Below are 20,588 nucleotides of genomic sequence, written 5' to 3'. Positions count from 1 at the left end.
GATCCCTCATTTACCTAATGTCTTGGGTAGTAAACCAAAAATCAAACTAGCTGCTTAATCAATGCTAAAGCAATGCTGTCTAAATCAATGCTGACTTATAGCAACTCCCTGTGGGTTTATGAGACTGTAAATGTTTATAGGAGTAGAGAGCCCAGTTTTTCTCCCAAGGAGCTGCTGGTGGTTTTGAGTTGCCAACTATGAGGATAGAAGCCCTTGTGAAAACATGCTATTTTCCAGTTATCAAAGAAATGTGGTTTCGAGACACATCCATGCACACAGCTCAGCATTGAACCCAAGTTAATGTGAAATGTAAACTTCTAATTTGTAAAGTCTCCTCCTCTTCTGCACCTCCTCAACATGTTTCTAGAGTCTGCTTCTGGCTTTTTTTATAGAAGGCTGAGATGTAAATTCCCTATATTTGTCACTGGGACCAATAGGTGGAAGAATAAGAGAGAAAAAAAAATAAAGCTAGGGGAATTCCACCCATATTCTAGAATTCTTCGAGTATTTTTATGCATCTATCTTATCACTCCTACTTTCAGTGTTAATGCTGATATCAGATTGCCTGTACATTGATTTGGAAAAGAAAGGAGTATTCACTAAGAAAATTCAAAGATTTTCCTCTCTGATATTTAGGTGCTTCTTTTCTAGTCTTTAGAACAGAAATAGAGGTTTCTCTTGCAGCTCTTTCTGTCTGGTCTTCATCTATTGCACCGTTTCAGGTATCAGGCTACCCTTGAGCCCACATTAGGCGATATTAAACTCACTTTCAAACTCACTGCCATGAAGTTAATGCTGACTCATGATGACTCTATAGGGCAGGTTAAAACTGTCCCCGTGAGTTCCCAAGACTAACTGTTTACAGGAGTAGAAAGCCCCATCATTCTCCTGTGGAGCACCTAATGCATAACCACTAAGCCACCAGGGCCCGGTAGAGGATAACAGAGGAAAAATTCCAGAAAATGTCTCGATAGTTCCATGGTACTTTGAGTTCTGGCTTTCTTTTCCTGACTGTTTACTTTTCAGAGCCACCAGGTAGCTGCTACATGCAAGTTGTCAAAGGATTTTGAATACAATCAGTAGGTAAGAGATACATAATGGAGTACACTTCCACCATCTTGATCAGATATAAAAGTGTGGGGTATGCTTAATGTAAAATGAGGGCTTTTCAATCTTCCATTTATCTGAGACAGGAGAGAAGAAATGAAAACCAGAGAAAAACTTCCACTGAACCTCAACTCTGTTTCAGACAATGTGCCTTAGAGCATAAATTATTATTCTGTAAGTCACTCTGAGGAACATATGATATTATTCTATTTTCAATTGAAAATTAGGTTCAGATTATTTAGTTCAAGGCCATATCAAAAATAAATGGTAGACCATGGATGTGTATTCAAGCCTATCTTAGAAAGATCCAGGAAACCTGTGAAGAGATTTGAAAGTATTTTGAAAAATGACGTCTTTCTCTCCCCCACCCCCCACTCTCCGCAGGATAGAAGAAGGTGATGTTGTGATAACGCACCCCGGCATCGTATGTATCATGGTGAGCTTAGTGCCACGGCTGTACCATGAAGATTACCCACAGGTACCTGCTTTGTCTTTTTGGAATAATTGATAATTTAAACTCCTTGTAGCCTAAATGTCCATTTTCTTCCTGATTTTATTCTTGGTAACCCCTGCATTAGCAGACTCCCACCCCTTGAGAACCAGTTCTTGTTTGGTAATGTTAGTCTGTCTGAGATTCATGATCGAATTATGCCCACCCTTCCAAAGCCATTCAAAATAGATCACTTCTGTTGGTGAAACAATTATTTAAATACTGCACTTAATATGGGGTAAATGCTAAGTACAAACACAAAGCTGGTCTCTGGTACCTACTATGGTCCTGGACCTGCTGTATGTAGGACATGCATGATTAACAAGTTGGATAAAGACATGTTTCTCATTGCAGGGGTTCAAATGGGTAGTGGTGCTAACAGTACAGATAAGATTTAAATATGTAAGCCCACAAGTAAATATGCAATTAAAAATTATAACTTAGGATATTAAAAGAAAACAAGGTGCTGGGAGAGAACAATGAAACTAAAGGGTAAAATTAATTAAATTTAAATTAATGGGTGGAATGGAGGTCAGGGAAACTATCTTTTAATTATTAATATCTAAGTAGGAACCTGGAATATGAGTAGGAATTAGCAGGAGAGCAAGAACAAGAAGCAGCTCTGGGACAGGAACAAAGCAGCATAACAGAAGATGTGCAAGATGGGTCAGAGAAAGGTAAACTGAGACTTTCCAAGAGTTGTATCCAAGGCCAAGAAGCCTTCCCCAAGGTAGAAGTAAATGAAAGACATTTACACAGATTACTTTGGCTGATGTGTGAATGATAGACTGGGAACAGGTAAGAGGAAAACAGGAGGTGATTTCCACAGTCTAAGTGAGACCAGAGTAGTTTGGATTAGGGCAGTTTCTGTTTCTGTAAGAGGGTGAAAAGAAAAAGGAGTCAAAATAACTATCTTAGTCTCCTAAACTGCTATTACGTAAGTGCCACATTTGAATGACTTCCAAGCAGTTTCGGAGCAAATGAGTTGGGAATCCAGGCAATGATTCTAGGGGAAGGCTTTCCCTCTGTAGGTTTTAGGGAGAGTTCCTTGGCACATGACACTTATCTTCCATTTTTGTTTCTTGGATCCTGAGTCCTGCTTCCTATTACCCAACAGTGATTAGATTTAGACACATTGTACACTGCTAAGGCTTCAGGAACATAGCAAAGATAACCCGATTTCCATATGAGATTAGATGTACAGATATATGCTCCCAGCGCACTGATTTTCTGGGGATAAAATTCAATTCCATAACAAGGCTTATTAAGAAATTGATCTATAGTACCCTGAGATCAGTGAGATCTAGGGAATGAAAAGAGGGGGCAACTCCCAAGTTTCTTTCCATTGTACAGAGGCAAGTTTGCATGAGAAAGCATTAAGAAGGCAAAATCTAAAAGGATAAATATTTTTAAAGGTTTCTGAAAGAAAATGAAGTCATTGAGAAAAGAAAACAAAAGAAATGCCACTATAGATATATTAAAGAACCATTGTAGCTTTTTATTCAGACATGTCGATAGTGGTGCACTGGACTGCGATCCAACAGTTGGGCAATTCAAATCCACCAGGCACTGCACGGGACAAAGATCAGTATGTTTACTCCCACACAGATTTGCAGCCTCGGGAACCTTATACAGGATCACTAGAAGTTGGAATTGACCCAATGGCAGTGAGTTTGGTTGTCTGGGCTTATAGCTATATTAGCAGATGATTAAATAAATTTAGTTGAGCAGCCAACTATGTACCAGACACTCCTTATTGAGTCCTCAAAGCCTTTTGGTTGGGGGTTATTATTGTCTCCAGGAATCCTTGAGTGACATATGCTTAGGAGTTTAGTTATTTACCAAAAGGTTGGCAGTTTGAATCCACCCCAAGGCACCAAGGAAGAAAGTCTTGGAGCTCACAGTCATTGAAAACTCAATGAAGCACAGTTTTTCTCTGATATACACAGGGTCTTCATAAGTCAGAATTGAATTGTCAACAAGGTTTGTTTTGTAAATTTTCCTATTATCTCCATTGTAATCAATGATGAACAGAAGCTTGAAATTTTAAAATATTGCACTCAGTTGATCTGACATTGGAGCTCTGGTGCTGTAGTGGTTATGCATTGGGCTGCATTGGTCAACAGTCTGAAACTACCAGCCAGCTCCACAAAATAAAGATGAGGTGTTCTACTCCTGTAAAAGTTTACAGTCTTGGAAACCCTTAAGGGCAATTCTACCCTGTCTTGTAGGGTTGCTATATGTCTGACAGGAGGTAGAAATCAGACATGCCTCCGCTCTCCATTCCTTTTAACACTAATCTGACTCTTACTTGTCCTTGCACAGCACTATATTTCTCTGTTCAGTTTAATAATCTGTTGCAATGACCACACAAACCCACAGATAAAATTGACAACTATGGTGATTTATTTGGGAGGCTAACAGGTTACAAAATGGTAACAATATTGTTCTTTTGTCTGCCTTGCTTCTTCTCAGTTACACTGGCAGATATCTCTCTCTCTGGTTCTCGACCTCTCAGCCATATGGTCTGTTGGCCTCTGCCCATTCTTTTCATGGTCTGCATACTGTTTCTTTGCTCTATCTTAAGCAAAGTTTCTTTGCTCTGTCTCATGGTCTTTTCTGCTCTGCCTTGTGGTCTTGGTGCTATGGCCTGCCTCTGTGCCTTATCACTTCAGGGATCTTGAAAGAACTCTATTAATGGTTCCTCTTTCTTAATGCTTGTAGGGTACCTTCCATTTCTGCTTCTGCTTCTGAGGTGGTTCACCTTTAAACTCAGCAAAATAGCAAAACTGAACAATTCCCATATTAAGTGTTTCACACACTCTATTTCCATGTTCTCACCTGATCATTTGGTGGGAGTTACTAAAACATAGAAGAACCATTCCAAGTAATTTCACCTCACCATCAGTGAGCAAACTGAAATCTCACAGCTGTTCCAAGAGATACAGTCATGACAAAGTTGGCAAGGATTTCATTGTTTGGTTTTTTATCAATTTCATTAGCATCTAATTCACATATCATACAATTGAATAATTCAATCATATCACTAAGAGTTGTACAATCATCACCATAATTCATTTTTTAGAACATTTTCTTCTTCCTTGCATGCATTGTTATTGGCTTACCATTTTCCTTCTGTACTAGCCCCAAGAAACTATTAATCCATTTACTGTTTCTATAGGAATTCATCTATCTGTATTTATCTTCAGAAAAACATGTAAAAGCTCCAAAACCAAACAAAAAACCTAATGACAATAACAAAGTGAAACAGAAAAACCTCAATAAAAAAAAAGCTTCAGAAAATATTCAAAACTAGAATAAATTTTAAATGGTTGAAAAATGGAAATCAAATGATAAGGTGGTAAATTTTAACCTAACTACATCTTTAATAATATATTTTCCAATGCATTTTGCATGATAACATCCCTGGTCTACAGTTAGGGGATTCACCTAAAGTTTAATCCATGTGTATTTCCCTTTCACTTTTTAAAAAAACTGAAACAACTTTAAAATGGGTCAAATGGGGGATCAAGTCATACTACATTTTATATGTAATGTAATCATTAAGTTATATTACATTAATATCATTAAGTGATATTAAATTTTAACTTAATTATGCCTGCCTTAATCAACTTTAAATGCTCTCATAACAAAGCTATGCATATCATTTGATTATGGTCAGAGGGAATTCACTGGAGTCTTAATCCATGTGTAGACCCTGCAAATGTTCTTTGGGCTTCCACGGTCATCCATAGCCTTTTGCAAACCAGGTGATACCATTCCTTTCTTCTGATTTGGATTATATTATTTATAGTCCTGGTATCACCGACTGATGTGCTTCTTCCATGTGGACTTCATTGATGGCTCATTTAGTTGGGTGCTTGCTTGAAGACCTTGCCTTTAAGACCCCAGATGCTATTCTTACGAATAGCCAAACACTATCTAGTCTCTTCCCATACTTTGCTGTCACACTCATATCTTCAGTGATCTCTTCATGAGGGCAGGCATCTATCAGAGCCATGTCATAAAAAATAACTGTTCTTATATTGGAGCTAGAATTAAATGTGAACCAGAATCCATCCACATGCCTATAGTTTATATATGTCTCCAGTTCACCTTAGAGACAACATGATCATTTTAATGCAGAGAACAATATCAATCATCCCCCTGGTGCATAAAATAATTGAAAATAGAGTGTCATTAGTTTAATCAGTGGTGTAGAATTTAAAACATTGTTGAGAAAATCAAATTATACAAGTATAGACTGGCTATAAATTATAATACGTAAAATGTTGACTTGGATAGATTAAACCCTTAAGTGACTGGACACAATTTACACAAACAACGGGGGTTGGTGAAAGAGAAAAACTTTCAATAATATTCATTTGCAATGACAGGACACCATCTACCAGACGAATTCATTTCATAATAGACACGTAGGACATGAATCTTGATTGATTCCACAATTAATTCTCATGGACGCAGCAGTGAAGAGATCAAACTGCATTGAAGGGGATAAATCTGCAGAATAAGTCTTCTTTTAGGTGTTGAAATGCAAGGCTGTTACTCAAGGTGGGTCTCACTCGAGTTATGGCACTGTCAGTGGTGTCATACGCATGTGAAAGTTGGGCATTGCGTAAGGAAGGCTGAAGAAGAAGTCACGTCTTTGGACTGTGGTGCTGGTGAAGGGTAATGGAAGTACCAGACAAAAGAGCAGACATCTGTCTTGGAAGAAATGCAGCCAGACTATTCCTTAGAAGTAAGGTAAGAAGATTGCATCTCAGATCCTTTGAACATGTTCCTGGAAAAGGATGGCATGATTGGCAAAGTAGAGGGACAGCAAAAAAGAGAAAGGCCCTCAGTGAGATGGATGGACACAGTGGTTGCAAAAATGGACTCAAACAGAAGAACAACTGTGAAAACTTGGCAGTGATTCTTTCGGCTGTACTTAGGGTCACTATGAGTTGGAACTGGCTCCATGGTGTCTATCAATAACAAATAAGTGGTCTACTCAATGACTCTCCATCAGGTCTCTCAAGGTTTCTCAGGGGCACAAAAGTCAAAGCTGCCAGAGCTTCTAATACTTAGACCTATAACAAGCTGGTGTTACTGCCATAGTATTCTATTGGTTAAATAAAGTCACAAACTCGGCCTGGATTAAACATGAGAGAAACATCCTCCCATACTAATGTGAGGGGCAAGATGGGAGGATGGTGAAGGACATCTTTAAAAACTAGTTATTGTGATTCCTTTAGCCAATTGCTAGATGAAAATATTGCTAGCCAATTGAATGTCTTCTAGCTAATGAGTTACCTAAAATCTGGGAATTCCTCTTCTCTACCTTAGCATCTAAGCAAAGGAAATTTCTACAGCACATGGAGGAGCACTATTTCATCCGTGTTCATGCTATTTTTTAAAGTATATGTAGCTTTCCCATTTTGTAGTTGTGTGGGCCTCAGGAAGCTGTTCACCTCCCAAGAGTCATGGGCTCGCTGAGGAGAAACTTGCAATTTACTCTCAACCAGAGTTGTGGCCTGAGTAGATCTCTCATCTTTGCCACTCTTGAAGAATCCAGGATCATGCATCCTGGGACTTGTACACTTTTTTTTAGTTGAAATCACATCGATGTGAGCAAATCTAGCATCCTTAGATATACTTAATACAATGTATTATACTTGCAGTGAGAATGTCTAAGCTGGTGGTTTGGAGGGCCTTAACAGCCCAATGCAACTTTATTATTGAAAGATGCTTCTCCGTGGTGACTTATGAAGCGGCTGAGAGCAGAAGTAGCAGGTCCTGCTGTTTACTGCATGCACTGAAATCCCACAGATGATCCCACATTTTGTATGAACCCTGGGAGTTGTATAAACCCTCAGTATGGGGAAGGACTTCAGTTTATTGCTTAGTCCATGGTAGTCATTGAACTCATTAAGTATGAAAATGACAATTCCATTTGGCAGATTACTTTTTCTCTATTAAGTCACAAGAAGTAATTTTGGAAAAGCAAAATTTCTCTCCATGTCTCTCAAATATGCAAATGGTAGTGGTACGTTTTCTCAAATATTTTCTGCAAATGCTAAATCATCAGCTATAAAAAGTTGCATAAATATTATCATTAATTTCTTAAGTGGTAGAGAAAGCTCATAATAAAGGGAATAGCAAATCACATGAAAAATTGGACCATGCAAGAAAATGTTATGACCCTGACTGCAGGACTTGGGTGGAGAAGAAGCAGCCTGGAAAATTCCAGTAGATGGCAGTGTTACTAAAAAGATGGAAAGCTAGTATCTTAAGGTCTTTGTGACAATTCCCTGCACTCCCACATTCTCAGAGATTACTTAGATGCCCTTCCTACTCCCTGCATGAACAAATGATTTTTTTCAAAGCATGTCATTTTGGAAGCGACGATTTAAATAACTATATGAGTGTTCTGTTTGGATTTATTTCCAGCTGTGGCCACACTAATTTCCCGACTCCCAACTTAACGTTATTTCACCCCTCCCAGAGAGCTGCTCTTAGAAGTAGAATAACCCAGCTGTTCCCTGTCCTTTGCCTCATGACCAGCATCAAAAACTGTGTTGTGGATTTTTTCAGTGATTGTTGATGACTTACGCAAAAGGCAAAAATGAAGTCCAGCTGAATTTTCTTTTAATTGAATTGGATCCAGAAAAAATAGCTAATTGGGACGTAGGAAGCTTTTCTTTCCAGAGCCATGGATCTTGTCATAGAGACAGTAATATTGAATGGGTTTGAGGACTTTGAAGTCCAAGCATCACTACACTTCCAAAGAAGCTTTGGCATTTTACCAATCCTACCCATCCCATTACTAGAACTCATGGTGATTCCACGTGTTAGAGAGTAAAAGTACTCTATGTGCTTATCTTAGTTATAGTCTGTATACGTGTAGAAGCGGATCATCTATGGTGCTGCTAGGTGAGTTTGAACATCAGTCTTTAAATGTATAGGTAAGTGAAAGCCATTGCATCACCTTAGTGGTTGTTAGGTGCTTGCTGTCCAGTCAGTTCTGACTCACAGTGACCTTATGTATGATAGAGTGAAACCCAGCCAGGACCAATTGTTACTATGTTTGAGCACGTGATTGCAGTCACTATGTCAGTTCACCTCATCTAGAGTCTGTCTTTTTTTCTCACTCTGGTAGTCCTGGTTGACTAGAAAAACAAATTTATACATATTCATAGATGCCGAAGAAAGAGCTTCATATTAATGAGTAATTGCGTATTAAGAAAACATCCCAGCCCAGTCCAGTTCAAGTCCATAAGTCTGAAATCAGCCCATATGTCCAATACCAGTTTATACATTCCCCTTCAGACTCAAGCAACACATGCAATGATGCCGAATGCAGGAAGATTACAGGCCAGTGTTTGGAAAGTCTTGTGGATCCAGTGGATCTTGTGGATCCAGTGGCAGCATCTCAGCACTGGCATGGGTCTCCACGTGGCCCCTCTAGCTCAAGGGCTCTGACTCCATCAGCCTATCTCCATGTGGCTTGTCATCAGGAATGTTGAAGCAGAGAGACAAGCATAGAGTGCATCTGGCCTCCAGTGAGCTTTTTTAAAATTTATTTATTGGGGGCTTATATAATTATCACAATCCATACATCCATTGTGTCAAGCACAAATGTACATTGGTTGCCCTCATCATTCTCAAAACACTTGCCTTCTACTTTAGCTCCAGAGATGCTTGTATAAATCAAGTTATTTGTGTCTAAATTTGGAAAAGGGTGCTATTTTCTAGAATTATCCTGTATATCTAAGACATTGAGTTAGTCCTATGGATATCAAGTAACTAACATGTTGGTAACATTAATAGCACTGAATGGTGCTGCATAAGGGCTGGCTATTTGAAAAGAGATCCATTTCCTCTGATAAGCAAATTGATTTTTTAAAATCTTTGATTTGCTAAATTATAACACACTAGATATTTTAATACCTAACCTATAAAGCCAAGCTTGTTGCAAAGTTCTCTTTAAAGTTTTAAAAGGCAATGAGGGCACTTTAGCTAAGGTGCTGCTGACCCAAGTCATAGTCTTTTTACTTGCCTCATATGTTGGAATAGACAGTGAAAAAAGAAGTCAGAAGAATGGATGCATTTGAATTGTGGTGATGGTGGTGAATAGTGGATATGTTGTGAACTAACAGAATAATGATCATGTCAATCTGAAAAGAAGTGCAACCAAAATGCTCTTTGGAAGTGAGGCTGGCATGGCAAGCCTTGGTTCTGCTTACTTTGAACATCTCATAGGAAAGATGAATTACTAGAATAGGATACCACGATGATAATGAGAGAAACCTAAATGAGATGCACTGACCCATTAGCCACAGTAATGGGCTCAAACTTGCCACCAATCATGATGATGGTTCAGGGCCAGGCAACATTTTGTTCTGTTACAGATAAGGTTGCCACCAATTAGAGCCAACTGAGTGGCAACTCACAATATAAACAGATATTCAAATATCTTGAATTTCTAAGTGGACTGTTTTCCTCAGTGTCGCCCCAAATATATATATATGTATATATATGTATGTATATGTATATATATGTATATATATGTATGTATATGTATGTATATGTATTTGGGGTATGTGTGTAAAATTTAAAAAATCTAGGTCCTGGACAAAATCCAAGTAATTTATCAGGGTAATCTCTGAGATAAAGCAAACTAACATCATAACACACATGGTGGGTAACCTAAAAGCACCAAACTCAATGCCATTGAGTCAATGCTGACTCAGCAATCCCCTGTGAGTTCCCAAGACTCTAACTGACTGTGGGAGTGGAAAGCCCAATCTTTGCCCCATAGAGTGGTTTTGAGCTGCCAACCACATGAATCCCAGAGGTGTGTAACTACTGCACCTCTAGAGCTCCAAAAGAATGACTTGGTTCTCTAGGGGGGAACTGGTGTGGAATATGGGGGTAACACAGCACGGAGTGTGGAATGTTCATGTAAAGAGAAAACTAATTCTAAGTGAACAATAATCAAGTTAACAACTGGTCACATATATGAACATGCTCATATATATTTTAAATCAATAGGCCTTATTTATCCCATGCATGTTACTTACAGTTTTGATCTTAATTTAAAGATCTGAAGTCACGTTAAATCTAGCATCTTTCTTCCAAAATTATCAAATATGGAATATTTTTACAAAACTTGGACAGATGACTAATTCAAATGGAATAACTCAGCACAAGTCCCTTGTTCTGGCACAATGAACAGAGGCAACAAATTGAGTTGTTGGGCATTGATTGTGGAATTCGGAACCTGTGGTTAATGACCCGGAGACACCGTGGGCACGAGGGTACTGTCTTCTTGCGGGGAAATCACCCTGCTGGATTTAAAACCTCATGGGACTTCACTACTATCACCAGTTTCCACCTAGTCAACTCCAACTCACGGTGACCCCACGTGCAGTAGTGTGGAATTACTCTCTGAGTTTTTGGATGTTTGATTTTTTTTCAAAATACATCACCAGGCCTCTCTTCTGCAGTATCTCTGGTGGTCGCAAACCTCTAGCCTTTCAGGTAGCAGCTAAGCATATTAATTGTTTGCATTACTCATTGATAATGTCGATCCAGAGATAAAATGGAAGAGAAAGAAGACGAAATACGAACAGCAAGACAAGGTCAAGTTTAAGGCTCCACTGCAAGTGGAAAAGGCAGGGACTTCTCCAGGCTACCCATTAACATTGTATGATCATGTGCCAAGCAGGTCTGGTTTGCTGACCAGCCTGGTGACCCTGCATGCTCACCACAGAGTCCTAATTGAACCACCATTCCCTTGCCTGTATAAGGAGTAATGTGTTAGGAAAATCAATCCATTTGTAGGAGGAGAAGTCAGCCTGGTTTCCTGCTACTGCTCATATTTTCACTAAAACCCCATTTTACTGGAATCAACATAAAAAAACAGCACATTTTATTCAAAACAAGGCAATATTGGTATTGACAAAGCTGCGGTGATAATGAGGACGATCAATTCTTCCTCCTCCATTATGGGGTATTGAGCAGATTTTGGAGTAAACTTGAACCATCATTAGACAAGATCAGCATTTCTCCCATTTGAAAACTTTTTCTCTTTTTAATTTATATTTTTAGTATTCCCACTTTAGTGAAAACAAAACCAAAAGTACCAAAAAACGATAAGTGAAGTGCTGGTAATAAAAACCAGAGATTGTAGAGATTTCTACTTAATTCTTATAAATAAGACTTTGTGATATTATTTTCACATCTAGCTTCATGCACAATGTCTCTCCAACTTTCATCCCAAATTACAAGTATGCAGTTATCAAATAAAATAATTGAAATTCTGAGAGAAGGACATTTCAAGGTGAACATTCCTTTTGCTGGTTTTGAGCAGAATGGTCGGGGGTGGGAGAGGCAGATACAGGCTGTGGTGCAATGCAGGGAAAGACACTGAAAGTTTCATAAGGAAGCTCTGGAGAGAGGAAGTCAAGGAATTTGAATAGACACATGGAAGAGCTTCTGAAAGTAAAATATAACTAGTGCAAATTAATTTAGGCCTTTCTACCTGTGGTTTTTGACCCTGTTGAAGTACACAGGCCCACAATGTCTATACAAACACTCCTACAACACTTACCAGAGTGGTAGTCCTTTTCTTCTAAGGTATGAGAGAGACAGCTCCGTATGTGTTAGTTTGGGTTCTTTAAATACGCAAAACCAGTGGTACACATGTATGTGTGTAAAACAACAAAAACAACAAACTCTTGCCGTTGAGTCTATGCCAACTCATAGTGACCCTATAGGACAGGGCAGAACTACCCCTGTGAGTTTCTGAGACTCTAACTCTTTATAGACGTAGAAAGCCAGTCTTCCTCCCATGGAGTAGCTGCTACTTTTGAACTGGTGACCTTGCAGCCCAACATGTAGTCTTTACCACCAGGGTTCCCATATGTATATAGAGGAGGTTATATTTAAAAAGGGAGCTCACACAGTTTTAGAAGCATCTAAGTCCAGTTTGGTGGTCAAATATTGTGCATGAGGCTTTTCCTGACTTACGTGGCTGCCTGAGTATGGGAAGCCAAATGATCAGAGGCCAGTGAAGTCAGAATAAATCAGCAGATTGGATGTTGTTGCAGACTTCGAATAGCTCCCGGGATCAGCAGGCTGCCAGCACACATTCCAAGGACCCAGACACAGGCTCAGGGCCATCAGGAAGGAAAGAGAGAGAGTGCCATGATCTATTTACAGATGTGAGATAGGCCATAGCCCCAAGGAGGTGTCCTCACACTGTGACCTGAACACTGAACCATATGGTAGAGGCCTCACTGCCAAACAACTGAGATATTCTGGTCCAGCCAAATTGACACAAAACTGAACAATTACATTCCTAATTTCTGAAACTGATAATGTGGCTGTAGCTGGTATTTAAAAATGACCTTTTTCTAGTACCTATTCTGCACTTTCCTTGCCCTCAGCAAGCACTTTAACTGGCGGTGGTTCTGAACCTGGTGCGGTGAGCCACACTTCCATTCCTACAGGGTCTGGCCATTAGTAGCCATGCTAGAATTGGGTAGCCATAGTTACCATACTTCAATCACAGGACGTAGTAGTACCAAAAGATGAACTAAGAAATTCCATATGGATTCTTTACTTCCATTATGTAATACAGATTTAATTTTCCCTTGTTAACCAGGATCAATCAAACCACTCAATTCAGAAACCCCCTTCTTCATCTGTTGAATCAGAAGCACAAGGAATCCAAAAATAGGGAGGAAGAAATCTCAATGGACTCAGTGCTGTGTTTCTAGGTGGAGGTTTTCCCTTTTGGAACTAGGACTTCCAGACATGAAAAACATAGGTAGGGCAAGAGGGTACAGGAAGCAAAAAATACTGCAAGCGGGTCACTCATCTCTGTTCCTTTATCAGTGGATCCTAACTGCTGAAAAACATCACCATATACTGGACACTAATTTAGAACACTTACAGATACCTAAAAACATTGCCCAAACCCTGCGAAGTATGGCTTTCTACCTGGTGCTGTAATTATATCTTCAGAAGACCTTTCCTTTGTCCTGTCAAGCCAGCTACTTCAGGATGATGGGGGACATGGTCAAATGAGAGGATTCCATGAACATGGACCTATTGCTTTCCCTGTCTTCTCTATTCTACCTGAGAGATTTATCGTGACCACTGCTTCTCTCCTGCTTCCTCAGAATTGGCCTTGCTCATCTGAACAGCTCCAAAGTCGGAATGGTATATGTAGAGTATCCATAATGGTGTTTGAACTATTTTCAGGGTTTAGGATGGAGTTAGAACTCTGTCTTTTGAAGACCAAATACCTTTTGGTTTCAGGTGCTAACACAATATCTTGTTTCTGACAAATAAGTGACACAAACCTACTGTTGCCAATCTCTAGACAAGGTTTCTCCTCAACTGACTGCACCTATAGAGACCATGGGGTCTGTGAAATATGGGAGGGGATTTGGGAAACCCTTTTCAGTGCTCTGCTCTGAATACAGCGATTCATCTGTTACAGCATGCCCCAGACTATGTAGAGTGTCTAGTTACCTGTCTCATCTTTACTCTGATTTTCTTGAGATCAGGAATAGTGTTTTATTTATCTTGGAACTTCTATAACTATACTCAGAACCTGACATTGTAGAGGAATTTATTGTATGATTGAAAAATAGAGGAAGACCGAGAAACAGACGAGGACTCCAAGAAAGATTTTATAGACGATACCAGTAGCAAATGGCTACTGGGCTGTTCTAGAAGAAGAGAGATGAGACTTAAGCCTATTCCTCATTGCTACTGTTGGCTGCTGTCTAGTTGGCAACCAACTCACGGTGAATCGATGCTTAATAGAGCAAAATGCTGCCTGCCCTTGCACTGTTTCCATAAAAGCTTGCAGACGGGGCCATTTTGAGTCATAGGGTTTTCTTTGCCTTGTTTTCAGGAGTAGACCACCAAGCCTTTCTGCCTTGGCTGTCTATGGGTTAAAGCACCATGGACACAGCTTCAGCTTCATGGTAACAAATCAGCTTCTACTGACAAGTGGTGGCTGCACATAAGTTGCATTGACCAGGAACTAAACCTGGTCTCTTGCATAGAATGCGAAAATTCTGTTGCTGAAACTACTGATCTCTGGTCCTCTTCATTGTTGTTAGGTGCCATCAAGTCAGTTCTGACCCATCTCAACTCTATACACAACAGGATGAAACACTGCCCAGTCTGGTGCCAGCCTCACAATTGTTGCTATGCTTGAACCCATTGTTATAGCCACTGTGCCAGTCCATCTCATCGAGAACCTTCCTTTTTAGATTATTCAAATATATACTTTTATGGCTATTCTTGATTTTACTTTGATGGACTAACCAATAAGCTACTTTGTTGTAGATTTCCACCCCCTTAACTATTGTCTCAGTTTGGAAGTGGTGCTGAGGTAGGGACATGGACGCATGCAATTGGTCAAAAGAACAGTGAAGGAAGAATGGTGCGCATCAGAATCTAAAAGAAGCTGTTGTCTAGCATCATTCTGATCCCATAGGTAGCTCTGGGGAGCCAACTTTATTGCCCAAAGTGTGTTGTCCATCTCTGTGCTCCCATTTAGCTTGAGACCAATTTTATAGAGAAAGAACAACAATGAGGGATGCACCCTTCTTGAGCAGGAGGCACCAGCAATCTCAGGCATAGCAAAAAAAAATTCCATGAACTACTGATATCACTCTCACTGAGACAGCATCTTACAGAGCAATAAAGGAGAACATGGGCAATCACTTAGACTTTTTGTACAGGAAACACTCTATCCAAACTGTTTCTAGATCCATGGAGTACTGGCGATTCTAAGGTTTTCTCTATCAAAAACCAAATCAAATCCATTATCGTTGAGTCAATTCTAATTCATGATGACCCCATGTGTTACAGAATAGGACCGCTCCATAAGGTTTTCTTAACTTTAATCTTTACAAAAGCAGATTACCAGGCTTTTCTTCCATGGAGTCCCTGTATGAGTTCAAACCATCAACCTTAAAATTAGTAGTTGGGCAAAAACCGTTTGCATCACCCAAGAAAGGGAGATTATGAAAACAATATCCTGTATTTGGCTTAAATAGTTACTTAGTCAACTTCGTATACTCTGCTCTGTGTGCTTCAAGGAACATAAAGGACATGAAATAGGCTGAGGTCTTAACCTCTCCAGTAGGAGGGGCAGGAGGAAGCCCACTGCCTCTGTGGCAGACTGTGCTCTACGCATTGGAGGATGCTGAGAGAGTGGATGAGAGGGAAAGGAATTCTGGTGGGATAAGTGGAGGCGTGCACAAAGCTTTTTACAGGAGCTTATCTTTAGCTGGCCTTTAAACTTTGAACTGAGCCTGCTATGTAATGATGGTGAGGAGTCCATCTGTTAGTGAGGTGTACTTTATACTTTCATATGCCTTCAACCCTTTATGACAAGGGTTGCAGACTCAGATGTCTATGGGGGAAATTTAGGAGCTGCTGATGAGTGGCATCAGTGGACAATATACAGGGACTCAGCTGCAGGGTCCAGCCAATGCTCAATGCCAACTGTTTCCAACCCAGACACCAGACTTTTCCATGTTTTCAGATAAGCCATAAATCTGGATTTTTATGTGATTTTCAGATTTTTTAATCTGAATTTTAAAATTTAAGCACAAATTTAAACATTGTGGGTTAAGGAATCACACAATCAAGGAATCAGCCCCTAGTGGCCCCTATGTTTTAAGCTGTCTGCCTCTGAAAGCTGACCTGAGCCTAGGGCTCGCATCTTTTAGTTGCTGGCCCCGTAGGCCTTCATTCTAGGTGAGGAAGGCATACAGAGTGCCCTACTACAATGAACTATTGGTGTCACTTCATTGCACGATGGTACATCAGTCTATCCTTGGAAGCCCGACAGCTTGCTCAAACACATTCCGATAGGCAGGGTCCTCACTTGCTTTCTGGTACCTTTCAGCTTTCCATGGAGATCCAGTATTCCTTGGCTGTCCATCTGCAGTCCCTAGTGAAGTCAGAGAAGAACCGTCAGATCATGTGTGAGGCAGGCATGCTCAGCACCCTGATGGCCACGTGCCACAGAGCCCTGGTCACTAGCAGCCACCCTCTGCACCTGTGTCTCATCAGGATTTTTGAGAAGCTTGCCTCCCAGTCCATCACACCTGATGTGCTAAGGTAATACGAGCTGTTCCCTAAATGCAACTACTGAACCACAAGCAACTGTGTTTATTGCCGTAATTACAAACAGGGCAATGAAAAGTAAATGGAAGAGTCGTATCGGCCTCAGCATGCATCGAGAGAAACCAATAAGTGTGGGCTGTCTGTGCCCTGGTAGTATACATAGCTGGAACAACACTGCCTGCCAAGTAGATAGAACCTTTCTTTGACTGTATCCAAGGAGAGTTGGATATTATTCAAGGAGTCAGACAGAAAACTGGGGAAGAGTGCTAGGAGAGCATATTAGACCGGGTTCTCTAGAGAAACAAAACCAGAATGCTAATAATTTTATGTATATTTATACAGATAGCTAGATATATAACATAAGAAATAAACAGTTAAATTATAAAGGAGTAAAAATGGCTCAGTGCAACTCACTCCCATAAGACAGTTGTGAGACATTGGCAGTCTTTTAAGTCTTGAGGGCTTCCAGGTAGTCCTCTGTAGAGCAATTCAGTCTATCTGGGCACAGGCAGCAAACAGCAAGGCAGGTCACCAATAGTCAGCCAGATAACAGGGTCTGACAGTCCCCACCTCAAGAGATGTAAATTCCAATGGTGTGGCGAAGCAGGTCTTGAAGGAATCTCAAATTACAGCGACACAGTCCACAGGTTAGGTGTCCCACAGGTAGTGTAGCTTGCAAATTGAGGCGCAGAACAAGCAAGGCAGCCGCACACTGGTCCAATGATCAAAGAGCAAGAAACAAAGGTGAGGCTTGCCATGCCATTTATCTCTCTGCCCTTCAATTAATCCCACATGTGTTTATCAGCCAGGTTGGCACAAAAAAACTACCTAAGGGAGATACTCAGATCTGCAGTCAGAAGATTGAGGGGGCTTTAAGAGACAGAAACTTAGCTAAGTTCTAAGGCTAGTGCAAAAGGGGTGGGAATTGGGCTTTGAGTGATTGACCTTATTTAAGGTCATGAGCGGCATTGGGTAGACAGACTGAAGGCCCTGCAGATACAGTGGTAAGGGAACCTAGACTAGAAGAAAGGGCAAAGACAGTGCTTGACTACCTACTGGTGAAAACCTTCTCATGTAAAACCCCTCCATGAAGTCATGTTTCTGGGAGGAGGGAACAAACAAGACAAAAGGAAAGGCTGAAGAAGAAAAGAAATGGAATTTACTAAGTACCTGTGGCCTGGTCACCCTTCCTGGGTTCTGTAACATGTGCTGGGTCGTGCTTACATACAAGAGCAGTGGTAATGCTCTGCCACAGATTCCCCCAGCCAGCAGACATGAGACATAGGGATGAGTCAATGTGGGGACCCAGGGATGGGCCAGTTTTCCCTAGTCATGAGAAGCGAGACCTGCCAAATAAAGCCCCCTTGCCTAATTGAACAACTGTGTATCCAACTTCTTTAGAAACTTACAATGTGTGATAAGATTATTTTCCAGCATATTACTTTTCCTCCTCAGGCCCAATGCGAGACTCTTGGCTTGTCCTTGGTTAGTGTAAAGCTCATAAACTCCAGAGTTCTCTGATCTTTGTGCCAGAACAGGGTTGCCTCCTTGGATAGCTTACTGAAAAGGCTTTCCAAACAAAGGGAAAAAACATGGAGGGCCAGGGTGCTATGCATCTATCTCTGGTAGTTATATAATATATATAGGTGTGGTAGTTATATAATCATTTTGTCAATTTGAGAGGATTAAGAGTGAAGGGGTGGAGTCTAACCTGTCAATCAGGTCATAGCCAATGAGACCTCTGTGTGGACATGGCCTTTTCCTGAGGATTCTGGGGACTCCTGTATTGTTCCTTGGAGGCAGGAGACACTCTCTCGGCTCACTCCCTGAGAGACTCTCTACTGACAAGACACAGGGGCTATGCTGATGGCAGCAAAAGCCCTCGTGGAGAAGCCATGAGGCAATCCCTGCCAGTGCTGAGAAGCGTACACTGCTGGATCCACAACATTTCCCACCCACTGGCCTGTGATCTTCCAGCATTCAGTGTCATTGCTTGTGTTTCCCGAGTTTGAAGAGGACGTTACAGATTGGTATCAGACATATGGGCTTAATCTGGACTGGGTTGGGATGCTTTCTTAATGTACAATTACTCTTTATATAAGCTCGTTCTTACACACATATGAGTCTCCCTAGATTCGTTTCTCTAGTCTACTAGGACTAACACATTAGGTAAATGGTGAGAAGGCAGTTGGAGAGAAATTTTACCTGTTAAACATCTTCATTTTCTTCTATTTTGTTTTGATATCAGACAGTTTCTAGGCCTTGTAATCCCGTCATCTGCATCAGCTGCCATGAACATTCTGAATTCATCGGGAGAGAATGAAGGCAACTCTGGTTGTGCAGGTGAGGAGACAGGGAAGAGCAGATGCTTATTACTCGCTCATGCCGTCGTCAGTTCTGAATCATAGTGACCCTATAGAATGAGTAGAATTGCCCCTGTGGATTTCTTAGACTAATTCTTTATGGGAGTAGAATGCCTCACTTTTCTCCCACAGAGTGCCTAGTAGTTTTGAACTACTGACCTTTCAGTTAGCTCTCCAATGCATAACCCACGACTGTATCAGAAGTCCTTAATGATATTTAAAAGGCACATCTGTTTCTCGGTAGGTGGGAAAAGAGTTTTACACAACATTCAATAGAGCAAATGAGGAAAGTAGGGGGAAGGGAAAGCTGAGTGTGGTCTCCTCCTTTATAAGGCAGGTGATGAGTGCATACCTTTGTGGCTTCTGGGACCCCAATTATGGAAATGGACTAATACTAGTGCCGTGGGAGCAGCCAGCGGTGTGACCACACAACGAGCACGGTGCAGGCTTCCCGAGAGTCACAGCTCGGGCAGGAGAGCCTCCTGAACTGCTTCTGGGTGGGTGATGGTGTAGGAAACGAACCTAAAGAAAAAGTAGTAGATGCCTTGACTGTAAGGCTATTTAGGAAGGTAAAGTAAAGAGGCCCAATGGAAAGCAAGGTGGAGACTTGTACTTGGAGAGGCAGCCCCGAGGTGAGTGGGAGAGCTTTTGAGTTGACAAGCTGCTGTGAAGTTGAACGCTCTAGGGGTGACTGTGTGATGTGTTGGCCTGCAGACCTTGTATTCTGGAATTAAAAGGAGAAGCCGATTGCCACGGTGACTCATGATTATCACACTCAGTGCAGGGACAGATGGGAAGGCTAGGGAGCATTGAAAATGGTTAGGAAGGCCTCATGGCTTTGCACGACCCTCTTCAGGACTGTGTCAGCAATGCAGGGTCATGGGTGGTACGAACTGTTGGCCACCAACTATTAAATGTTGGGGCTTCACACCCAGTAGCAGCACAGAGAGAATGTTTTGGTGGTCTGCTTCTCTAAAAAATATATAGCCAAGAAAACCTTATGGACTAGTTTTATTCTGTAACACATGGAGTCACCGTTAGTCAGACTCAACTTGACAGCAATGGGTTCAGAATTGTTTATCAGAAAGGGCGTGCAAGTACAATTGCAGAAACACATGTCTTCACTTGTTTGCTGCCTTAGGGTCCAAGGTAGCAGCCCTGAATGCTGTGGAGGGTCCCCTGGATGCTGGCCCTGGCATTTCCCAGGAACTCAAGCCTGTGGGAGTGTCTCCCAGTTCAACAGCAGCCCTCCAGACAATGCTGAGTCTCATCTCTATGACTTCCCCTCGGAACCTGCAACCTGAGAGGGCAGCCCTGACACCATCATTTGTGGAATTCGACATGTCCACAGAAGGTTATGGGTACAGGAGTCTTTGCATCTTTACAGTATACTCTTTATTTATTTTTAATCATTTTATTAGGGGCTCCTACAACTCTTACCACAATCCATACACACATCA

The 20,588-nt window shown here is 41.0% G+C and overlaps 1 protein-coding gene across 1 annotated transcript in view; it reads left to right on the top strand.

The window, feature by feature from the left end:
* The window catches only part of WDFY4 (WDFY family member 4), a 404,997-nt gene that overhangs the window by 102,148 nt on the left and 282,261 nt on the right, over nucleotides 1-20,588 (top strand). Inside the window, exons 12-15 of the mRNA XM_004716253.2 lie at nucleotides 1,492-1,585; nucleotides 16,545-16,759; nucleotides 19,014-19,108; nucleotides 20,270-20,489. Of these exons, the coding sequence (XP_004716310.1) occupies nucleotides 1,492-1,585; nucleotides 16,545-16,759; nucleotides 19,014-19,108; nucleotides 20,270-20,489 (624 nt within the window). The remainder of the gene's footprint in view (nucleotides 1-1,491; nucleotides 1,586-16,544; nucleotides 16,760-19,013; nucleotides 19,109-20,269; nucleotides 20,490-20,588) is intronic.

The sequence above is a fragment of the Echinops telfairi genome, unplaced genomic scaffold, assembly GCF_000313985.2.
Source record: "Echinops telfairi isolate 266 unplaced genomic scaffold, ASM31398v2 ScPeMD7_7465;HRSCAF=8503, whole genome shotgun sequence".
Lineage (NCBI taxonomy): Eukaryota > Metazoa > Chordata > Mammalia > Afrosoricida > Tenrecidae > Echinops > Echinops telfairi.
The sequence above is the reverse complement of the archived record's forward strand: the minus strand, read 5'-3'. Positions and strand labels throughout refer to the sequence as shown.